Raw genomic sequence first — 23917 nt, forward strand, 5'->3', positions numbered from 1 at the left:
ATTTCCACAGTGAGCCAGCCAACGATGTAGCGATCAAAATATCTTTCTTGAAATTTCTTTTATCGCGCGTGCGTATAAGTGCACCTATTCATAAAATCAAGGAGTAATCAATTACATATTTATATCATACCTAACTTCTGTAAAAATGAGTACGACGTTTTCTTTATTTATTCTTTTTTTTTAATATATATGTTGGAGATCTAAAATTTTATAAAAATTGACTCAATCATTTTCTATATGTCTGTATCAATCATATCGAGGATGTGAGCGATTTTTATCTCAATTGACATATGAACGAATAATTAATATTTATCATTTGAATATTATCGTGCAAAAGATTCATTATATGACATCTTAGGAATTAATCTAACAATAAGCAGAAAAAAGTTCTGATTACTGACTGGCACCACTGCGTAACAATAGACATCTCTACACTAGGATTATTTAATTTAACACAAGTCTATACACTTGTGTTTTTTTATTTTACTCTCTTTATGTATATATAAGTCTATAAATGCCTAATATAAGTATATAATACCTATGTCATTTGGATGCCGATCTGACGTAAGATAGGTAGAAAATTAGTAAAGTATCATTAAGCTTGTTCAGCTTATATTTTATATAAACTCCCTAAGATTAATTGTAAGAATAAAATGGCAAAATTAAATAATATCACTTTTTCCGAGTTTTTTTTCTTTTGGCTTTAGCGATTCTGCTCAAGCCTCTTGAAGTATCCGGATTTAATTGCACTAATAATAAATTAGTTAATCTTGAATCAACGTTTCATCGTTCCTTTTCAGGGATTTCATTTTAATTGTAATATATCTCTTTATAGGGATTATGTTGTAATACACTTCTCTTTCTAGGGATTACATTTTAATTATAATATATTTACAGAAGAAAAATTATCATTACATTATAGTTGATATTTAGTCTTGCATCATATCAAATTTCTCATACAAAATTTTTTGATAAACTTGACATTTTTAATAAAGATTTTTCGTTCACTTTTACTAACAAGAGTGGCAATTATATTCAAAATTAAATTCAAAAATTTTTCTTTGATAAAATTAAATATTACCTGAGGGAAAAAAATATAAATTACAATCTCTTTAATGTAAATTATATACATATATGTTTAATTCTATTTTCGTAATAACAGTTCAAGTTCGACATAGAAGGAGACAGAAGATCGCTAATCGGGATCGATCAATAAAGATCGATCGGCCGAGTCTTGTTATATAATATGTAATGGAAAGAAACCTATTTACAAAAGAGTGCGTTCATCGTCAGACTCGGCAGCCCGCGCTTTTTATCGTACACATGTATATATATATATATATATATCTATATATATTTACGATATACAAAACTAGCTTACACTTATGGAACACTCAATTCTACGATACTATAAAACGCGCGTAGAAGCTTGTACACCCCATTGTCTCAAGAGTAGGCTACGTGTGTACGACACCATGTATTTACTCCAACATCCGCGCTTCCGCCGCAAATGATGACACGATTATCGTCACCGTGTCAAATCTCTGGGATTATGTCGGAAACTCTCTCGGTCTACTCGTACCTGGTATTTTTTTCTTTTTTTTTTCTATTAAGACTTCACTGCAAAATTTGTACTACGCTTATTAGGCCAGCCGTTGCTGCTGAGCTAGTTCGAACGGGCGGGTTTCTTGTTCCACGCGTTATGTGAACAAATCTCGCGGCTTTCGCGCGCACGTTCCGTTTTTTTTTTTTTTTAAAGTGTTCCTCATTATTGTCGTGTCTAATGGTTTTTCAGACTTTGTTGCAAACAAGGGTTAAATAAGGGACAATTCCCGTCGCAGGAGCCTGATTATCATTTCGGATTTCTGATCCCATTAATCGGGCTCGTTTTAACTCGATTTCGCAAAGTCGGATGAAGTATAGAAAGGCTTCGCCTCTCGAATTTATACGTATTATAATGCTAGTTCGTGAAATTTTCTGCGCGAATAGAATTCGCGATGGCGAATCTCGGATTTCTAATAGTGTAAATATTTTAATCATGCTTGTAAAATTGTGACAAGTTATATACTTATAATGCATACAATAACTCATTGCAATCATAAATGCAGATTTATATATTGTACATAAATCTCGCACTAACTTTATTTATAAATTTAATTATTTAAATTTATCTTTAATTTATATTTAAATATAAAAATGTGTTTATTAAATAGAAAATATAAAAGTAATAATTATTTTTTACTGCTACAATCTGTTATGAAATTATAAAGAAATTTTTAGATTCCTTTTATAACGTTTAGGATTTATTTCCATTTATAGGTTTCAAATCAAGCACAATCGAATTAGCCCGAAGCGAAGTTGGCGAAACAAAATTACATAATCGGAAAATGAAAATAGCAAGAGAGAAGTCCTCTCGAATTCATTCCCCTTCCCTCCCTCCCTTTTTTCCTTCATCATTAACTCTCGGATGCATTCATCATTTTTCCGCAACTTATATATCTTTTGCATTTTTCGGAGACGCACCCGAGAGTTAATCCAAACGTCCAACAATATTCGCGTCATCTTGCTTGCGAATCGCGATGGACGACGACGGCTCATCCGGATTGTGGTATTTCGCGGGGGAAATCGAGGGGGAAACGCGATGAGGTGGTGGTGATGGTGGTCGTCGTATAGTGATCGACGCGATGGTCCCAACCCTCGATGGCACCCTCGTCCTGCCGGTGGTAAAAAAACTGTAAAATCACGCGTGCGCGCCGCCGATCACCGTCGCGTTTCCGGTCGCCGTCGTTGCCGACAACTGCTCCTCCGCCTCCATCATCTTCAGCTTACGCACCACCTGCGCGTGCTCTTCTAATAGCCTGGCGAATTCGCCCCGTCTGGTCTCGGCCTCAACTTGGATCTGCTTGATCCTCTCGCGCGGTCCACCAGGACTGTCCAGCGGCGTCTGCGACGCCGAATTTTGCGAGCTGCTCTCGCGTGACAATCCGTCTAAGCCATCGGAGCCGTCGCTCAGGATCGAGTGCGAATCCACGTCGTCCACGATGAGACTGAAAAGATAAGCGCGATGTGATAACAACAATTTTTTACAAGGCAAAATAATTAAATTGCAAAAAAAGATGTAATCAAAAAGATGTTGTGACTGTTTATGAAAAACGGAATGATAATTTTATAAATTTACGCGAATGATATCGTCGTTTCTTTGATATACCTATGTGCCAATACAAAGCTGAAAACTGCAATTCTCGCTGATTATTTTTGCTATGTTGAATTTTGTATGAGTTCCTTTCATTCTTCCGTTTTTGCGTATATAATATATATAGACTGACATTAGTAATTCAATAGGATCTAATCTATTTCCTTGTTCATTTTTTTTACGAGCATATAATATATATCTCGAGGGTTTATTGTCTTCGCGCGGGTGGCTGAAACACGCGCATAAACTCGTATCGTGTGTTATCGACGTCAAAGGAAAATCCGACTCCCGTCATGTATATGTCAACGGTAACCCGTACTTGATGATAATATACTGATTGCTATATCGAACACAATAACATTATACACAATACACAATTATATATATGTGCTTTAATTATATAAATAATTTTGGAGAAGTATCTAATTCATATGCGCGTTGAATCGAAATTTCCATCGTGTTTTTATCAATAAAATAAAAACATATGAAATACGTCGAAGAAAAGTTATTTACACGGACATAAATTGCAAAAATAATTCGCCTACATTTTCTCGAAATTTCCCCGTTCTGACGTTATTCGGGCATATTCGGTGAATAGGGAAAAAATTGCAGCACGGATTTCATTGTCGTCGCATTTCTTGCGCGACGAGATGGCAGCCGAATAGGATGATTTCTTCTGCCTCGTCGCGTCCTTCGCGAAGTTCGTATTCGCGAAAATGTTGGCAGCAAGTATCGATCCGAAAGCCGGTTATATATCCCCGAGTCTCGTTTACAGGCTTTGGTATCTTGTTGCACACTATGCTTCGTCGCTATATATATATATATATATATGTATGTATATATGCATATATGTGTATATATGTATTTATGTGTGTATATGTATATATATATATGTGTACGTTATATATACATATGGTCGGATCACGGCACAATCGAATCTAGAATTATCCCTCTCCACACGTCTCGCGTTTTAGGGCGTTGTTTACGCTCGAATTTACGAGCTTCTTTCGTCGGATTGCTGATATCACTGACGGAAAAAGACGGATGCGTTATCACGCGCAAAAAGAAAATGCTCACAAAATTCTTCAAATTTATTACCTTAATCGTGACCGATTATATTTCGAAATGTTGTCCGTTTGACCGATGAAATAGCATCATGAATCCAAGATTCTCTCACAATAAGGATCGAATGAACTTTGGCAAAAGATGAAATGTTTATTTTATAGATAAAAATACCTATAGAATGTCTTGAGAGATTTTTTGGAGATACTTTTTATTTAGAATAATGCAAAATTTCACACGATTATTGAAATAGACATAATCAGTAAATCAGTAAGCAAGAGATCATTCTATTTTGATTAGTTGATTGCCAAGTTTCCACGATATTTTTATTAATAAAAAAACTTCATGCATAATCAATATTTAAATTCTGTTCGGTGTTAATATCAGAGTCTATAAGCCTATCATAATAATTAAGAAATAAGATTAATTTGTTTTCATAAGAAATACTTGTCCAGCAAGATAAAAAAAAAAAAAAAAAATCATACCGCATCCTTCGAGGATACTATATATAAACGAGGAAATACGAACATCGTGTATGTGTGTATATATGTGTATGATCTTTCTGACGGTTACCTACTTTCGCACAACAGCGGGTATTCACCCAACGAGACAAGCGGCGAAATCAATTTTGCGCGGGTTAAGGATAGCGCGGACGGAAGACGGAATATTCGCCTCGTCAGCGCGAATGCCTGCCACCGCGGTAATCACAAACCATTTTCATGGCACGTTGCCGCAGCGTCGGCGGTCGGCGGAACGGGGTCGAAGGAACGGCGAAAGGGCAGAGGGCGACGATCGAAACAGAGAGATTAATCGACGACAGCCGTGGCGGCCGGTGGCGGAGATTTCACGAATTTCGCATTCGAATGGAATGCGACTCTTTCGCCAGTCACCGTATATAAAACTCATAAAGTTTATCGGATTTTTTATCGTAATATTAGCTTAAAATAGCACAACCGGCGGGCATTTATGGAATAATTTTTGTTGACGATAAAAGTCCATTTAATGTTTGATATTTTTTCATCTCTTTTTTTATTATATTGTTTTTTACACAGCTTTTATACGTAGCTGTTTTAAATTGTTTATGCAATTGAATGACCATTTCAAAATACTGTTGAATTTTATTCTCCAAATTCTACAATATAGCAAAAGGTATTTAAAAAGATTATGCAAAGTAATTATTTCTATAGTTTATATGTCAATCAAACACATCGGATTATATATGACATATTATTGCCAGATTGGCAATGCTATCTTTCCTAATTAATTATTTTGTCACAGAGATGGCTTCAAAAAAATGGTGATATATATAATTATCATCAGATGCATCAATTATGTTAAGTGCATGATGCACTTATTCGAAAAATGCCGATCTAAGGAAGCCAAAGGCATTCATGACGTGCGGTGTACTATCGACGTTTGCCTCTCTGCGGCATCGCGGCCGCAACGATTGTCGCTTGCGTCAGGCATTACGTCACCGGTGTGCCGGGAACCGCGTGTTGCCGCGGAAAAGTATTGATTTTTCGAAAATTGCACCCTACACGTACATATATATAACGTGCGTACAAATGGAATAATTTAAGAAAATTTTTTTAAATCTTGTTGAATCTTAAATAAACTTCGACGCTCTGACATAAGTATACTACTTTTTTCAAATTTTTAAAACAACTGTTTATGAAATTTTAATATTACGTTCTTATTTATGCCTAAATTGAGATCGAGACAATATCAACTTAAGAATCCTATAGCGGCGTTAAAGATTCCTCTCACGTTGCTTTTGTAAAATAAATAGCTTGGATATTATTCGAGAGATTACGCCGAACAGGAAAGAAGAGATGCGTGAATGGCGTTTGATTGCGCTCGAACAGAACGCGAAAATGCCATCCAATTTATTTTTTGTGGTGGACTCGATAATGGGTTCGCATTGTTTAACAAACAGCATCGATAGGGAACACGATGCGATACGCGTCTCTTCTGGTGTCTCTTAAGAACTCCCTCGTTTTCTCTCTTCTTGTTCTTTCTCTATCGTAATTTTCTAACGGTATTTTAAACGTGACGTCAATGATTCAGCAACTTAGCGAGGATCGTCCAGGCATGAATGGACGGTATCCAACCGGGAAAAGCGAAACCGACTGCATTTCGAGCAAAATTTAGTGCGGAACTTTCCAATCTCCGGTCGGTCGAACTTTGCGAGAGAGTCACCGGAGTATATCGATTGCCGAATTCACGAGGGAGCTTAAAAGCGCTACTACGTACGCCAAAAATATTTCCTCCTCTGCTGAGCACTAGATATTTAATTTACGGCCGGAAGTGCATACATATCGGGTCCGATGACACATAACGATTTTGTGTTAAACGTTTGGAAGATTAAATTTTGACATTTTTTTAAATTTGTTTGTTACACTAAATATATCTTTTGGACGGGCTATTAAAATCACAATTATTCTTTTACATGATAAGTTTCTCATTTATTTAACACAAAAATATCAGTAAAAGTTACTTTTTTTACAGACCAATTATAATATAACAGCAATATAACATTTATTAATTAATTCAACAAAACTATCGGAGCGAACAAGAAACAGAGAGAAAGAGAGAGAGAGAGAGAGAGAGAGAGAGAGAGAGAGAGAGAGAGAGAGAGAGAGAGACAGAAAGAGAATATATTAAAAATATTTTTTATATATATGTTATATTACGGTTGCGTATTTCTTGGATGCTCACACGTTGTATAAGCATCATTCTATTCTATCTTTGTTGTTCATTACGTCGAAGAAAAATAGAATGACGTTTTCCGCGCGTGAATTTCCAAAAGGAATGCAGTCCACGTATTCTTTCAACGCAGTAAAAAATACGCTTTTAAATTAAAATATTTTACGAAATTCCAGATAGTTGAAATTATTTCTATCCTTTTTTTTACAATGTTTGTGATCTATACATAAACTGTTTAAACCACCTAAGTAAATCAAAGTAAGTTAAAGCAAAGGGTTAAAACATTATACATGAAAGTAATACAAGTTTGTAGCGACTAAAGATGGGCCCAATACTTTTCCGTCGCGTTTTTTTTTTCATTCAGCTGTCTGTCTATGACGCGGTACTACTACTTTCTCGTTGCATTACTTATGAGCGACTATCAAATCGAACTACGTCAACTCGTGAGAGCGATCGATGTCGCGCTCTATAAGAGCAATAAAAATAAAGCAACGTCGCTAAGAATAAGATCGTGCGCGCGTGGCAAGTATTGGCTGCCAAGGTACTTTTTCTTCCATTCAGTACCAATCGGTCGTGTATTATCGCGAAACATTTTAAAACTACCCGATTCTCAAGTTGCCGCGATCGCTTTTCGAGAAGACACGATCGATACTTCCACTCTAAATCCGTGCTCGCCATTTTCATCACGAATTTCACGACATGTTCTAATGCCGAGGTTTATTTGCGGAATATCATATCCAGAACGTAGACAAGAATTGGACAATTATATTTGGCGCTAAATGCTCGGCGAAAATACGCTGATTAGCACGTAGAAGTGTGCGCGAAAATCGTAATGGATATGTTATTTGCACATAAAAATATGTACAAGGTGTATTTCAGTTTATGAGAATATTAAAGATTTTATTCTTATAAAAATATTTTAAATTCCTTGAAATTGAATCAATTACTGGGTAGAAAATTAAGAAATTAAAAAAACTTTATAATCAATTTACAACAACTTTATAAGAAGCAATATACATTGCTTCTTGTTTTTAATTTATGATCGCATTTTCAACATTTCTCCTTAATTGACTTTAATGTACCATGTTAATATTCTGAAGTAATATTGGTTCATCGGTAAAAGTATTTGTATCGTAAAATATTGATTCACTATTGACTAAAAGTAATGATACTCTATTATATTTAAGCATTTCTATTTATGTGACAGAAACTCGTATCGATGTACTGTCAAAATGTTCTATTACTTTATTCACCTACACTCACTAAAATTTACAAAGGTCATGAAAAATGCGTGTATCTGTATGTGTGTACACCCATAGAAATCCTGCAAGAAACTAGATGATTTTTTCATGTTCCTTTTGTATTTTTCAAAACGAATGTATTAGAAAAGATAGAATATACGTTTATAATTAAATTGTAACGATTCCTTTTTGTTTAAAATATATCTAAAATTAAAACAGAAATAAAAAGTATTTTTGAAGATTATTTCGATAAAAATATATTTGATATTAAATATCTTTTAAGGATTTAAAATTAGGAATAATTCATCTTTTTTAGACCGATCATTGTGTGACATCTTTTTTTAGAGAATTGTCACGGAATAAGAGATTCGAATCGTTCTTGTCATATTATATAATTTGAATTACACGCGCGAGCAAAATTTTCTATTTTAACTTTAACTCTCAAACTCGTGTACTTTGAAAAATCCGTTATTAGGAAACTGTATTATATTTGTGAGCTGTAGATTGATGTAGATGGTTAACTAATTTCTCATTTCTGCACTTCACGTAATAATGAATTTCTAAAGGTCACGTGTCGAGAAATATACACCCACGAAAATCCTTGAAATACCCAGCCGACTTCCCTGCGGTGAAATCAGTGGTGCGTGTACATTGTGCCCATTTTTTTTTTTTTTTTTTTTGAGTGCACTCGCGCAAGACTTTACATGCGTAAAGCAAGAAAAATGAAAACGTGAAAAAAAAAATTAACAATGTGAAAAACATTAATCAAAACAAATTAGATATAATTATCAAAAAGGTATTACATTTTATAATACTTAGAGTTAAAATTATATTTAAACAAAACAATATTTTGTTATTAATAATTTTTTTAAATAGCATTTTATTCATTTAGAATAGAGTTATACAGTTGATAAAATATCAGAAAAATAAATAAATTATTTTTAGAAACAGAAATTTTAACGAACATAATTTCAAGTTTTTATAAAGTTTATTTTACCTGAAAGCACCGTGGATTTCTCTGCCCGAAGCCATCGTCACTGCGATATCAGGTAACGATCCTGCAATGAACAGAAGGACGTTAGTCTTCATATAATCATTCTCGAGGAAAGATTCTACGGTTCCCCGCATATCGAGGTTCCGTTACATTGTTATTACATCCATCCTTATTTGTTTCCTTAAACAAGATGACTTTTTTTATGTTCGTACAAATCGCTTTAACGTGTACGAGGACGACTCCTCATCTTTCGGGAATTTTCTCATGCGAAACGAAACTACTTTAGTAAAGAAAACGACACGGCTATTATTCTCGAGTGAAAAACAAATCTATAACGTTTTTAAATTATAAATATAAAAAACTTAATTTAAAATATATTCAAAAATCTTGCGAGTTTATATTATAAAGAAAAAGATACAAAAAAATATAAGAAAAAAGAGAGAGATAAATAATATTATTATAGCTGATAGCAAGCTATTAAGCATTTTTATTACAAAAGATTTCAATTGCATTAAATAAATAGTATTTAATTTTCTAATAAGCCACTTTGTGACTTTCTCTTTGTATATTTTCGAATTTTCCTACATTTAGTCAGGAAATATGTTAGTTAAAATATCTGAATTAAATTTAAACGAAATTGCAGAATATATCTTAGTGTTCTAATTATGACACTGCGCCCATTTGTTAACTCAGAGGTAACATTACACATTTCCAGCCGCGGATAATGTGTCAGTATTTAAGGCTTAACGATGCGCGAAATTTGCTTGGTAATTCGCTGTGAGACAACGTCGTTGCAATTCGTGCTCGGACAATGAGGCCTTTCTCCTATGGGAGGACATAACTATACTTCATCGGTGATGTCGCGCGTTTCTGAGAAAGACTATCATACACGAAATGTATCTCATTTATTCAACGAAAACAATAAGCGTGTGTCTGCAAAGACATGTTCTGGCCAAAGACTGTAAATTTTGAACGTAATTACTCATATCCAATAATAAACAATGATCTTATTGAAATATTAATGCTGTTTTATTCTAAAACTCTGTGCAGATAAAATTATTCTTACTAATAGTTATGTTGCATCGAGCTTTTGGACAGATTTATTATACAAAATTAAAGAGCTTATTTCCAATCCGCATTAAAAAAAAGATTAAAGATTTATACAAAGTTCCTCACTACTGCTTTTTAGAAGCACATACCTGAGTTCCGGTTTTTCTAAAAATATGAAACTAAGAAGAAATTTAGCTTGGAAATGAAAGCGCTTTAATTCTTCAATTGAGTGAAAAGAAAAAAAAAAGTTGCCTTCTAAATATATCGTATTGTAATTAGTCTTCATAAACTTCTTTACTTTATAATTACATTCTATCAAAACTTACAACTTGATATAATAACTTAAAATTAGTTTTCTGATCTTGCGGCAGGTCGAGCGCTATTAGATAGATAGGTACTATCTTTTTGACATAATAAATGGACAACGCCAGTTAGATAAACGTCGATATTTTACAATCGAGACTTAGAAATGTCCGGGTTTTTGGATTTCAGACAAAACTATCGTATCCGGCAAAGCGAGTGAACAGTCGGTCAATTTATAAATTGTTGATCGTCTTGCTCGAATGTCGGGAATGACGTCTCGATCGTGATAGATCGATTTTTCCCGGTCGACAGTGTGCATCCGTCGACTGACACTGACATACCGTCGTCTTCTTTCATCTTTTATGGGGCGCGTCCTGCACTCGCTCGATTTTTCTATGCAAATTGCAGACCCTGTCTTTCTTACTCTCTATTTAATGAAGATCGATCGACTGTCGCGCGTAATATCGAACCATTCACGACAGCGTTTTCTCGAAAGGAAGCTGTTCTCGTCTTGATCATTCTTTTCATCCCTCGAGCGTTTCTCCATTTAAATCGGTTTGTTGACTTCGAAGAAATAAGGTAGCAAACAAAAATTTGAGAGAAATACGTTAATCTTATCTGAATAATATATTAATTTGTAATTGAAACAATTATGAAATTTGCGAGAAAAAGCATATGGAAGATGTATGTAAAAAAAATATATGATATTAACAATATATATCTTAATTGATATATTTACATTAATTAAAATATTTTATGTATTTATAATTTGTATATGTTTTTACTTTTACGTTCGAATGTTATTCTCACAAATTATATATTCTAGATTACATCTATTATTCATAAATGAATTTAAATCTTAAATTAATATTAATTTATTTAAAAATTCTAAGAACGTATCAATTCGAAAATTTTTAATATCAGACAGTAATAAATGTTCAGAGAACAACGAGAAAGGGAAAGTTTTGATCTTTCCGATTGTCAGATGGCAATCACATGCATTAATTAATACAGTGGATATGCGGTCGTCGGATTGTATATAATGGTGCAGCATCGCGGTACAATGTGAAAGGTCATCGCTATACAGATTGTTCCATGCAAATTACACTACAATTTTTTTAATAGTAACTTTTTCGTTGAATTTCAAATTGACGTAAAGCAAAATAATTTGCGCGGAATCTTTGTTGTTATTTTTGTATTCTCTTTTAACTTTTTAATTTTTACTCATGAACATCTCAGTAATTAAGAGAGTTAAAAATTAAATTTTGCCTGCAGCAAAGTCTTTCTACAATTAATTGCAAAAGAACATTCTTTCTTTGTCGCGTATAATTTCGTTTGGATTTTAATTTTAACGACAAGTTGGTTTGAAATCTGTCGAGAAATACATTCGTTGCGTGACTTATAAAATATCTAGCACGACCTACGTGCAGCATTACGCGAACCGTATAATGTGCATACAAATACTATAATTAGTATCGATTTCTGTATTACGCGTCATACAGATATATCAGAATTCGCATGAATGTCATGAATAATCCTCATACGACACGCGCGCTTTTCTTGTAATGTCGAGTTAATCAGCAATCAGAAATGTAAATTAATGTTATAGGAATGTAGACTAAAAGTGCAAAACAATGTGGAAAAGAAAGAAATGCTACATAACTTTAAGAATAAATTAAACATATAAAATGAAAAAAGTAATTAATTAATTTTAAAAGAAATAAATTAGAATAAATTAAATTTTAATTAATAATTTTTAAATTATTATTAATATATTGAAAAAAATATTTATTAATTAATATTTAATTAAAGAATAAAAATATTTAAAAATATATATGCTGTTAAATGAATTTTATAGCACAATTAAGAGTATAATAAAATTGAGATATATAGGATAGATACAAAATGGTTATCGAATCAGATTCTAGATATACATAAACATGTTAGTCTAACATGTTTAATGTCTCTAAGTAGGTGTTTCTGATTCAATGAAATCTTGATTTCATAGACAATTTCGCTTACATTGTTTCATTAATGTAATACTTAATTGAGATGCTTAATTACAATGTTTTGATATAAGCGGTAATCCGAAATCAAATGCAATTTATCGATAAACCCTTTTTGACAATTTTTTAAAATTATTATTTCTAAAAGTTCTTAAATTTTTACACAAAATGTATCTGCATTTGTGCGCTATACAAATTATGATACTCAGTTTTTAATTTATATTATTTTATATTAACCATGCAAATTTCCATTATATTATATATTATTGTGCATTAAATATAGATAAAAAGTAATATCAAAAAGATATACTAAAAAAAATATATTAAAAGCAACGAATATCTCTCTATATGAATATATTTTTTATATATTTTTATATTTTTATTTTTAACATTTCTAAAGCTATATTTATATATTTAAATATTTCTAAAGTTATAGTTTTAAGAAAATATTCTGTGTATACTTTATGCCAAAGATTACATCAAAGACTAATAATATAAATATTTAAATTAGTATATTTAAATTGCAGAATATTAATATTTATAATGTGTTTTTCTATAGTTAAGATATTTATCTGTTTGTTGAAAGATATTCTTTCTCTTATCAAGTTGAGAAAAAAGTTGAGAACAAATATAGGTAAGAATTGACAGGTGACAGAATTTTTTTATCGCCAGTGAAATCTTTATTATTTCTATTTTCGGCATTGCATTCCACGACTCAAAGAAACAACAAACGAATTCGCTGACAGTAATGTGATGACAAGAAGCTATCGTTCGATAATAATGACACTTCTGATTCAATTGAATAGCGGTCTACTATTGTTTTAACCGCAATTGCCAATATGCGCTCAGGATCTTGCACAACAAATTTGCATTGCCACATTGCGACAGAATTGGCACACGTCGAGAAAGAAAAAATTTAAATCTTTCAATCACGAGAAGTGCACAGCCAATTCAATTATGTTTTATTGCTGAATGTGCCTAAATATATTGCATCGTATAGAATATGCTGATAAATTTAATTTGTGAAAAATATTACTCTCTCATGCCAATAATTCCTCTTAATCCATTTAATTGTCAAATAATAATCAAATAATATATTGACTTTCTTTTTCTCTCTCTCTCTTTCTCTCTCTCTCTCTCTCTCTCTCTCTCTCTCTCTCTCTCTCTCTTTATATCAATTAACCGAATTTTTTTTATATCGATATTTTATATATTATTTTTTATATATTGAATGTTATCTTGTATGACTTGGTATTGTTAATTGATAAAAACTATACATATTTTTATATAACGGAAGGAAAAATAAATCAGAGCGAGAGAAATAAAGGCAAATGTGTTTTTTAAGGACATTGATAAAATCATTTAATTCAAATGGCAAAAAATTAATTCTTTAATTTGATTATGCATCTCACAAGTCAGCGAGTTTAGCAGAATTAAATAAGATTTAAATAGAAAAATAAAAATTGATGCTTGAATAATGATGATGCGAGATATTTTAAAAAATTTTTATGATCATTAGTTTTACTACATATACATTAATTGCTCGTAAGACTGACAGCGAAGGAAAGTGTGGGTACAAAATGAGTGAAACGGCAACCGGTTATGTTATCACACGATCGTTGAGGGCTGTTAGGTCCAGTTGCAACATATCTGGCCGAAATTGTTAATGGCGATAAATATATGTTATGTTGCGACTGAGTGGAGCAATTTGATCCAATCGCATCACTCAAAATTTGAGGGAAATTTAAATTTAAGCGCAATATGACAGCCGGCTGATTTCTCGGTCTTTCGCGACGCCAATGTAAATTTAAACGTCGTTCATGCCGGATCTCGCGGAAAGACCGACAGGCTCATTTCGGGACTGACATTCTCGTCCGGCACGCGGAAAGTGTAATTTGCGTATATAGGTGAACAGGTGTTACTAGGAAGAGAGTAAGGTAGAGAGAGAGAGAGAGAGAGAGAGTAAGAGAAAGGGATGAGATGAGAACGAGAAAAAGAAATTAATTTATTATTATCCTGGGATGAATTCCGACTTTTCAGAGTCAAAGAAATCAGTGTCAGAAGAAACAGACAGATTCTAGAAAACCAGAGAGAGAAAGAGAAAGATAATTTATCGTATAGAATTTATCATATAGAAGTTAATTGATAAAGTAAAAAAGAATAATAAAAATGTGCTTAATTTAATAGAACTCACTTTTCTCTCTCTTTCTTTTTTTTAGATATTTATATAGAAATGATGGATTTATTTCTGAATTTATTTATATTTATCAGTATTCATATTATATATATATATATATATATATATATATATATACATATTTTCTTCTTTATAAATACAGCAAAAAAAAGATGGATGTGTAATTTAAGTAGAGATTGACCGGTTGTAATTAGATATTTTTTTATACTGGACGCCTCATTGTTATTTCTATTGAGAATAAGTGTAATTATACATACGATTTTTATTAATTACATTCTCAAATTATTATCTAAATAAAAATACTTAACTAAGAAATAAGAAACATATGAATTGTAAAAGAATACTAACCGAATATATAAGAGGTTGATTAATTACTTATTAAACAAGCGATAGGTGTTATATTACGGTTCATTTATAAAATAATTTATGAACCTATTAAAAACTGTTTTCCAAAAAAATCGCGGTTTAAAAAAACGTATCGTTTATTATTCCTTATATTCGTAAACGGCAGAGAGATATTCCTATAATAGAACATTTTTATCTCTTTACTGCGTTTCGACTACTTGGATATTCCAGGAAATAGCGAATAGGAATATACCTGTCAGAGGAAAATTTCCGATTCACCCGCCCCGACTTAAGCACGAAATCAATTATTCATCATGCCCAATTGAGCAAATTTTGTTCCAGCTCCACGGCCGCCTTACGTCAAACGAAACTAATAAGTCAGTCTGTGCGAAAGATTAAATTTAAGATGGAACTTAAATTTGAATGGAATCGATCGCCGCGGTAGCCGGAGCTTTAAATTTCATTTGAGATACGACCAAAATACTCTCTCGGGAGCACCATTTCTCATAGTTAATCGAATAGCGACGATTACGTTCTCGCTTCGTTACAAAACATTTCAATCTCTTCGAGTCGCAGTGAGCCGTAAGGTAATAATAGGTTAAATTAAAACAAAAAAAAAGAGAGAGAGATTGCAAAGTATAAGTGTTATAAAAATAATTCTTTTTTGCTGAAAGAGAGAGAGAGAGAGAGAGAGAGAGAGAGAGAGAGAGAGAGAGAGAGACAGTATTTAGGTTAATATTTTTTACTCTTATTATTTGTAATAATATTATTTACATATTATCCAGTAAATCATTTATTATTTGATTTAATTAGTTATTTATATTTAAATTGATTAGCACAATAATAAATTAATCTTGACTATTTTATAAGAACGGAATCGCTTCGAGAAGATATAAAATTGAAAAAAATTGTTCTTTCTTGCAATTGATTTTTCTTGTATTTGAATTTTTTTGCAAAACTGATTTACAAAATATATTAACTATACAATTTATTATCTTTATGAGGATTATTATTGCATCGGTCTAATTGTATGATCGACGATTCGTTCGTTCCGTTTCGTTCGAAGTGAATATAATCCGATTTAACGAATTAATAGTTAAAGGATTTAACAACGAACATTAATTTCGACATTGCTCGAAAATATAAATTTATCTCGCAATCCAAACATCATTTTACATAACTTGAAATACATTTTCCCATTTTCAACCACGTTCAACCGACTAATCTCGCTAAAATTTGATTAACATGCTAGATTAAACTTCGGGATTAACGGACCTTAACCCGCACGCGAGAAACGCACACCGACCTAAGGTCATCATCATTCTTAACATCTGTCCGACCCTATTAAGGGTGAGTAAAGGTAATTAAGGAAGTCTCTCTTCGGAGACCATTAAAAAAGTGCTCGCAAAAATGCCTTTGTATTTCACTTATCGAGACATATATAAAAATACACGCAGGGGAACGTACTTTTGTCGCGCTTTTCTCACCTCTCACCATCTGTGCTCCAAAACTTCCGGAATCCCGGTCGTCCCGCAAAAAATGCTTCTCTATGATCGCCGCCGTTTTTCTTTTCTTCTCGATCTCGTTAATTCTATGAAACTGGATGCGAAAAAAACTGCCGCTGTTTCTTTCTCTCGCTCGCGTTTACTATCCGACGCACCTGAGAGAGATTAGAGATCAAGACAATGCATGAACACGATCCTCGCTCCTCGAGCGTCCCGCGCGGACTGATCGGCGCGGCCTCCGATGCTCGCGCGCGTCGACTTCGACATCGACTGCAGCCTCTCGGCGCGGCCGCCGCGCCGGGTGGAAGGGGTTGCAGCCGGTTGCGAATTTTATCGAATTCGCACACTCACCTGTAAAATGTCGGCGATTCCCGACTAATTACTTTATTTTTTAGATACGACTTTTCCATTTAAATTCCAGAAATATACGTAAAGTAAGCTTTACGTACAAATTATATAAAAGAAAAATAAAAAGTCCTTTTTTACATCAAAATTTTCTCTTTACATTATTTATAATAAAAACAAATTAGATTACACTGACAATAAGATAATATACTTATAATGCTTTATGTATTGCGATATTTTTTAGAACAATATATAATATGCAGGAATATATATAATATATATATATATATATATATATATATATATATATAAAATAAAAATTATATACAAAAAATACATGTTATACCGGATCGAAAAAAAATAATGAGTACATTTAATTTAATGCGTTGAATGTAATGAAAAATCTAAATAAATGTACTTTTTTTAAATAAAATGATAACAGTATTTACTTAAAAAAATCCTCATATGATAGAAATATAGATTATCTTGACATTGATGAACTGTTCTTTATCGTGATCTGTCGATTAAAGATAATGCAGGTGCATCATCACGTTGTTGCAATGAATGGAAAATGTGTGAAACTCTCAGTGTGGTTTCTAGAAATCATTACTACCCCCGCTAAATTTGTTTTTTATAAACATTCTTAAGTCTTTTTCGTTCGCAGACGCCGCATTGTATCCCACATGTGGGCCATATGTTTCTCGCGTGCTGGCCACACATTGAGCCAAAATCTGGCAAAACGCGTGCCATCGAATTCTTTCTCGCTTAAAATTCTAATAAATAATTTTTTCTTTCGAGATGTTTAATCCGTTGAAATTATGAATCCTGAAAAGTACTATATATATACATATATATATATATATATATATATATATATATATATATATATATATGCACGATATAAATTGATATTTTGACGCTATCTTTTATTCTTTTATATCTTTTTAATTTTCTAAATATTATAAATATTCACTTGAATTTTTTTGAATATTAAATACATTTTATATATATCCCTTCTTTTGTCTAATTGAATATTATATCAAACTCTAGATTATTATTGTACTTGATTTTGCGGAATTATTATAGAATCATTATTTAGGCTAAACACAGCATAGACCAGCTTGGAGCTACTTGAGTTAACTCGTTTTCTATGTGCTTGATAAATTATAATCGAACGAAGCATCGCGAGAGTGACATGGTCGCACTGCATGACGGCCTCGCACGTAATAAACCCTGACATACTTCGTTTGAATATCGGGCTCCAATTTCCGATATATAATTCCGCATGTCCGCCAACGAGACCGGAATATTGTACGTGCTATCATCTGTCATCGCCTTATGTCTCCTTTAAACCCTTCAAAGCTCTAAGAATAATATGTCCCAAAGAATATTTATTAAGAATATATATATATATATATATATATATATATATACGATCGGAATTATTTTTGTCATTTTTATTGCGCACGATACCGAGATATAATTTGTTTTAATGACATCTTAAAAAGTAGAGAGAAAAAAAGAGAAAGAGAGAGAGAGAGAAACAAAAATAGAAGTATATTTTTATATAAATAAAGTATAATTTTTATTTTATTTTTATATAATTTGTGTAAGTAAAGCTTATTTTAGATTATAGTTCGTAATAAAATTTAGAAAAGAAATTCTATTTATTATTTTATATTGTAAGACAAAAAACATTTTTGAGAATTAAAATATACATACATATATATTTATACACACAACGCACATGTACAAACACACGCACGCGCGCGCACACGCACATACACACGCACACACACACACACACACACACACAAAATCTATCAAGATGCTCAGCATATAAATATGCAGTACATAAAATTATAAATAGATTTTTATCTTGATTTCTGTCGTAATTTATATTTTATCTATAAAGTAGGCATATCAGAAACTATATATAAATAGCGAATGTAAAAAGGAATGCGGATGTAAAAAGGAATAGATAAATGTATTGTGCAGATGTATTAAATTGCTTGCAAATTGCTTTGAATAAATACCTTTTCAAAAGTACGAATAATTATATATAATATGACGTGTTTATCGTCGATGTGTCATCAATCCTAATTTGTTGACAGATGCAACATTAGGTACGCTAGTTCAGTTATAGACAATTGATGATAAACTATAATATAATGATTTCTCGTTTTTCACTGTTTCATCGGCTAAACGTATGAGGCCGAAGTCCCATCCTTTATATCTCTATCATTTTCTGCAAGAAAAGGACGACGATTGCGAAGGGAAATTTAATTGTCGCGAGGATAAAGACTATTTCTTATATGGGGAAAGAAGGACTGGGCGAAAAAAGTTTTGGACAAAATTTCACAAAGATAAAAATTTCGACAGTGCGTTGATACAAAGAGACCGATTATCCGTTGAATCTCGCGGGACAATGCGTTTACAGTTTATACGAACAACAAATGATTCATGCTGACGTTCGTGCTGTCGTACGCGAGCGCGTAATTTACGCGGAAATAGAAAAATTACCAGAACTGTCATTTCCAGAGTTATTAATGAATAGAAATGCACATAACTTCCACAACGAGAATCATTCTCAATTAAATTTAAGTCATGCTGAATTTTGCTCGGTAAAATTGCTAGTTTTTTATGTTCTTGTCATTACTTTGTCCTATCAATTTATAAAAAAACGGATTTACCAATCGAAACATTGCAGTTTTTATAAAAATTTTTTTTAAAATTGGAATTGTTTTAAGAAATTTTACGTTATGTAATTATATACGCATCATTTTCCATTAGGCCACATTTATTTACTAAAAAAATTATAAAGACAAAAAATTAGTTGTTTCAATTTTTAGTTGTAAAATTTATGTTTTTTATTGTATTTTAAAGTATTCTAAACTTATATTATTGTACTACTATGAATTTTATTTACTTCTGGAATCTCCTCGTCGAATTTACAATTTCTTGAGATCTGCGTCTTGACATCCTCAGCGTGATAAATTTCGATCAGAGCTTTCTTAGTAATGAAGTTTGCGGTCCCTTCATAACGCGAGAAGAAAACGATTTATTGTTGAAAAATATGATGTCACAGGAACGTACGAATAATTAAAATAAACTGCGCTACCTTTCGCGCCTTGAAATTTACAATACATACAGTTATTTATTTTAACATACACGATGCTTCTGTAAATGTAAGTGGATTTACAGACACGTCCTAGGATATGCGTGTGTTTAAAGGGATATATGTATGTGTGAGTCTGGAAGAATTTGAGATTAAACGGATTACTTCCGCACTTAGGCACCAGTTGTTCTATTTATTCTCGCGCAGCGCGAGAAAAAATCCTCTTTAAAATTTATTTAAAGAGAAGATAAAAATATTATAAGCTTTAAATATACAATATAAGCTTTAACACATAAGAATATAAAGTCAAATAATAGGAGAAGAATTTTTTTTTCGCACACAAAATATTTCTTCTCTGTCTACATTGTATCATAGTACTAGCTCCAAAAAAAAGAAAGATTAAATCGCAATTAAAGTTAATCGACGTTAGTGACAGCGACCCTTAAGTAAATAAAGCTCAGTATCAACTAGATTTAGTATTAAACGATGAGGACATAAATCAGTAACGTTTATGGGCGTTATGATGGGCAAATCCATTTTGATTCTTAAGCAATTGCTTCAATGACGTCAATACACGTGGTACATACGTATTTTGCAATTAGACTAACAAAATATATTAAAATACAAAATTCTATTAATATAGAATTTCGAAAAAATATAAAGAATATCAAACCAGTTAAAGGCGAAAATATTTCAAACTAATGCTTATTTTTTAAAAATATTCTTGCATTTATAAATGGCAAAAGATTTGAAAGAAATTTTATAGTATTTTTATAATTATTTACTTTTAACATATTAAAATTTTGTAAAATTATTCCAAATTAGTTTAGAGAAATTTCAAAATTTCTGTTATATGTTTCTAACAATTTAATGATGTAATATACAGCATACATGTTTATTCGTTATTCTTAATGTTCTAAAGCTACTATATGGCCGGAATTCTATAGTAATTCGTACGCTACGTGGGAATGCCACTGTATGATGGCGTAATGAATGAACTATAGTAGGTTTCAGGGTCAGTACAAGACGAGAGAGAAAGAGAGAGAGAGAAAAGGAGAATAGGGATGGGTACAAGAGAAGAGACGAGACGAGATAGCGCAACGCGCATGAAGTCTGGCTATAAATTATTTCGGTTGCCCGCTAATTCCGTCACGATACATGATGGGCGAATCGTGCTGGTGGTCATCAGCCACCACTGCGTACGACGTAGTAACAAATCATTCGCTATACTTAAGCTCGCTCGACTAACGTTACCGTAAATACATTGGTATGCTCGCGAGCTGTCAGCGTGAATATCGTGATATTAATCACGGTCGTTACGAAAAAGAGATGTTCCCACGATCGTCAATACTAACACAATGTCCAGAGTATCGATAACGACTACCGGATCGTGTGAGAGCACCTTAAACTGGCCTAATTCTCGGGGGAGGTTTATCTTTACTGCTGCTCGTGCAAGGATCAAAGCGATATTTTCATCTGTAAAAAGAGCACTTGAAGTTTCTTTTGGCAAAAAAGGTCTCGCTGCTCGGTAGCAAATGCTAATTTAAAGTTTCACATTAACATATATTAATCAAATATATACATACACATAAACTGCCTTTATATAATATAAATTTTCTAGATTCTAACGAAAACAAGTCATAACTCTTATTTAAATATGTATTCTACAGAAGTTATAATTTTTATAATAATATATTCTGTTAATAGCGTTCATCTTTTCTTTTTATAAAATAAGAAACCAATCGAGAGATTACTTTACAAATATTATTTACTTATAATTTTCCGGGTAATCTGTCTATTTAGAGAAGTCAATCAGAAAACAAATTTCTCGGACATGACGGTTACACGGATCTCACAACCAATTCCTGTAACGTTGAATTATACGCGAGACGAATACGCGAACTCAATTACGAAATCGATTACCTATTTGCACGGCTTGATTAACTACCGTCATGTGTAAAGCAACGAACTTGATTATGCGCGCGCCAAATCGGATTTGCATCCCCACGTATGATGTACGCGAATCGCACAATAACACTCGGCAGAAGATCGGATAAAATCGCTGATATATTATTTTTTATAAGAGTAACTTAACTCATATAAGCACGCACATTTCATTAACATAATTACGTATGTGGAGAATGATCACAAGAATCTTCTATTATCGTAAATTAATTGTGTACGTGTGTGTACATATGTGTGAAAATATTTATAATTATTCGGAATCAACGAATTAATAATTTTCTGAATGTTGCGTGTGAATCTTTTTAACTTTATATCGAATAATCCAGACACTTAATATATCATATATTTTTTTAATTTGCTTTATAAGGGTAAAAAATTATACAAATTAACCGTTCTTAAAAATTGCGTTTTTTAATTTCTACTTGAAGGGACAAAGGCGCATTAATTAAATATACATTGAAATGTAGATCACTCTTCACCATCTCCTCTTTCCTTCCTCTTGAACGGACTATATAATGGAATTCAGGGTCACAGGCGGTACGAAGCAGTACGAGACGGTAACCTGGAATCCGTTAAATTATTTCGGCTGCTCGCTAATTTCGTCACATCGTGAAGGATGTGCCATCATGGTACATTGCATACAGTAGCTTCATCGCAGGCGACTTCCCGTGAAATTCCGGTGGTTAATAGACGATTTCACTAACTATCCTCAAACTACATTATATTACTAAGATTTCGAGAGACACAACTATTTGGTTATCTCATGTAATACTTATTATATTGCATCGCTAAACATTTCTTTAAAGTAAGATATTTATTTTCTATCTGCGAATATTAACAATAAAATAAATTTGTCATTTAAGATTTAGTTGAAGTTTAATATTTTATATAAAAATTTCAGTGTGTTTATCTAGTTTTTAAAATATAAAAATGCATTTTTTTTAAATATATCTATAAGTTTATAATTTTATTAGTATCTGATTAAATCTTTCCTTTTTTTATCCATTATTCAGGATTGTTGAAGCACTCCTACTTTTAATCAATTGTTAAAGATAAATATAAGTCATGCAACATTAGCGAGAATGTAAGAAAGATGATCAATGAATACATAGTTTTATGACATATAATGGACAAACTATAATTTGTCCGTTTTATATCTAAATTATGTCAGTTATTTAACCATTAAAATAAATCAATCATTATAAAAGAAATATATACGTCATAAGAAACATTTCAGGAAAATAAGAAAAAATAATTTTGTTTATTGTTATATATATATATATATATATATATATATATATATATATATATATAGATATTCCATTTCACAGAGATATATATATATATATATATATATATATATATATATATATATATTATAAACAAAATATTGTTTAAATATTTCTAGTCTAAGTATTCCTTTCAAATTTACACAATATAATTCTTTTATTTTTAAATTGTATCCTTATATATATTTTTTAATTTAATATAATAAAGAAAAGTACTAGTATAATTTTATCTCATCTGATATTGAAGGCGTAAACGATCGATTTCATTCGAGCTATCTCTTGATCTCTCCGTCGATTAACTGACCTATCTCGATTGGTTTTAGTGAATGTTCAGTATTCCGCACTAGACGAAAGTCAGGGTGAACATCCCTCGAGGCTATCTCGGTCGGAAGAGCCAGGCCGGTGTGTGTTAAGCGAGCGTAAACACCCCGAAATGGCGAAAGGCGAACGAGGGAGTTCTGTTCTGTACGCGACAGGGATGTGAAAAGAAATTTCGCGCGATCAACCGCTCGTTCTTATTTTCTCCCGCCGCAAATTACCTCCTCGACCGGCGTCTCGGTATTTATTTTTTTGCCGCTATTAGTAGCTGCACCCCGCG

General features: G+C 32.2%; 2 protein-coding genes across 2 annotated transcripts in view; one reads left to right on the forward strand and one right to left on the reverse strand.

Annotated features, from left to right (window-relative positions):
* Bai (transmembrane emp24 domain-containing protein bai) overlaps positions 1-23917 on the forward strand; it is a 95531-nt gene that overhangs the window by 22213 nt on the left and 49401 nt on the right. The window lies entirely within an intron of this gene.
* Positions 1617-16839, reverse strand: LOC140669360 (uncharacterized). Its single transcript, XM_072899146.1, has 3 exons — positions 16585-16839; positions 9200-9260; positions 1617-3047 (listed from the first exon to the last, which is right to left on the reverse strand). The coding sequence occupies exons 1-3, from the start codon at positions 16592-16594 to the stop codon at positions 2741-2743; spliced, it is 378 nt and encodes a 125-aa protein (XP_072755247.1). The 5' UTR covers positions 16595-16839; the 3' UTR covers positions 1617-2740.

This window comes from Anoplolepis gracilipes, chromosome 9 (genome assembly GCF_047496725.1).
Source record: "Anoplolepis gracilipes chromosome 9, ASM4749672v1, whole genome shotgun sequence".
NCBI classification, from domain to species: Eukaryota; Metazoa; Arthropoda; class Insecta; order Hymenoptera; family Formicidae; genus Anoplolepis; species Anoplolepis gracilipes.

Coding starts and splice junctions, on each gene's coding strand:
- LOC140669360 (XM_072899146.1), bottom strand. Junction 3,048..9,199: donor GAAATCCACGGTGCTTTCAG/GTAAAATAAACT, acceptor TTATCTTTTCAG/TCTCATCGTGGACGACGTGG.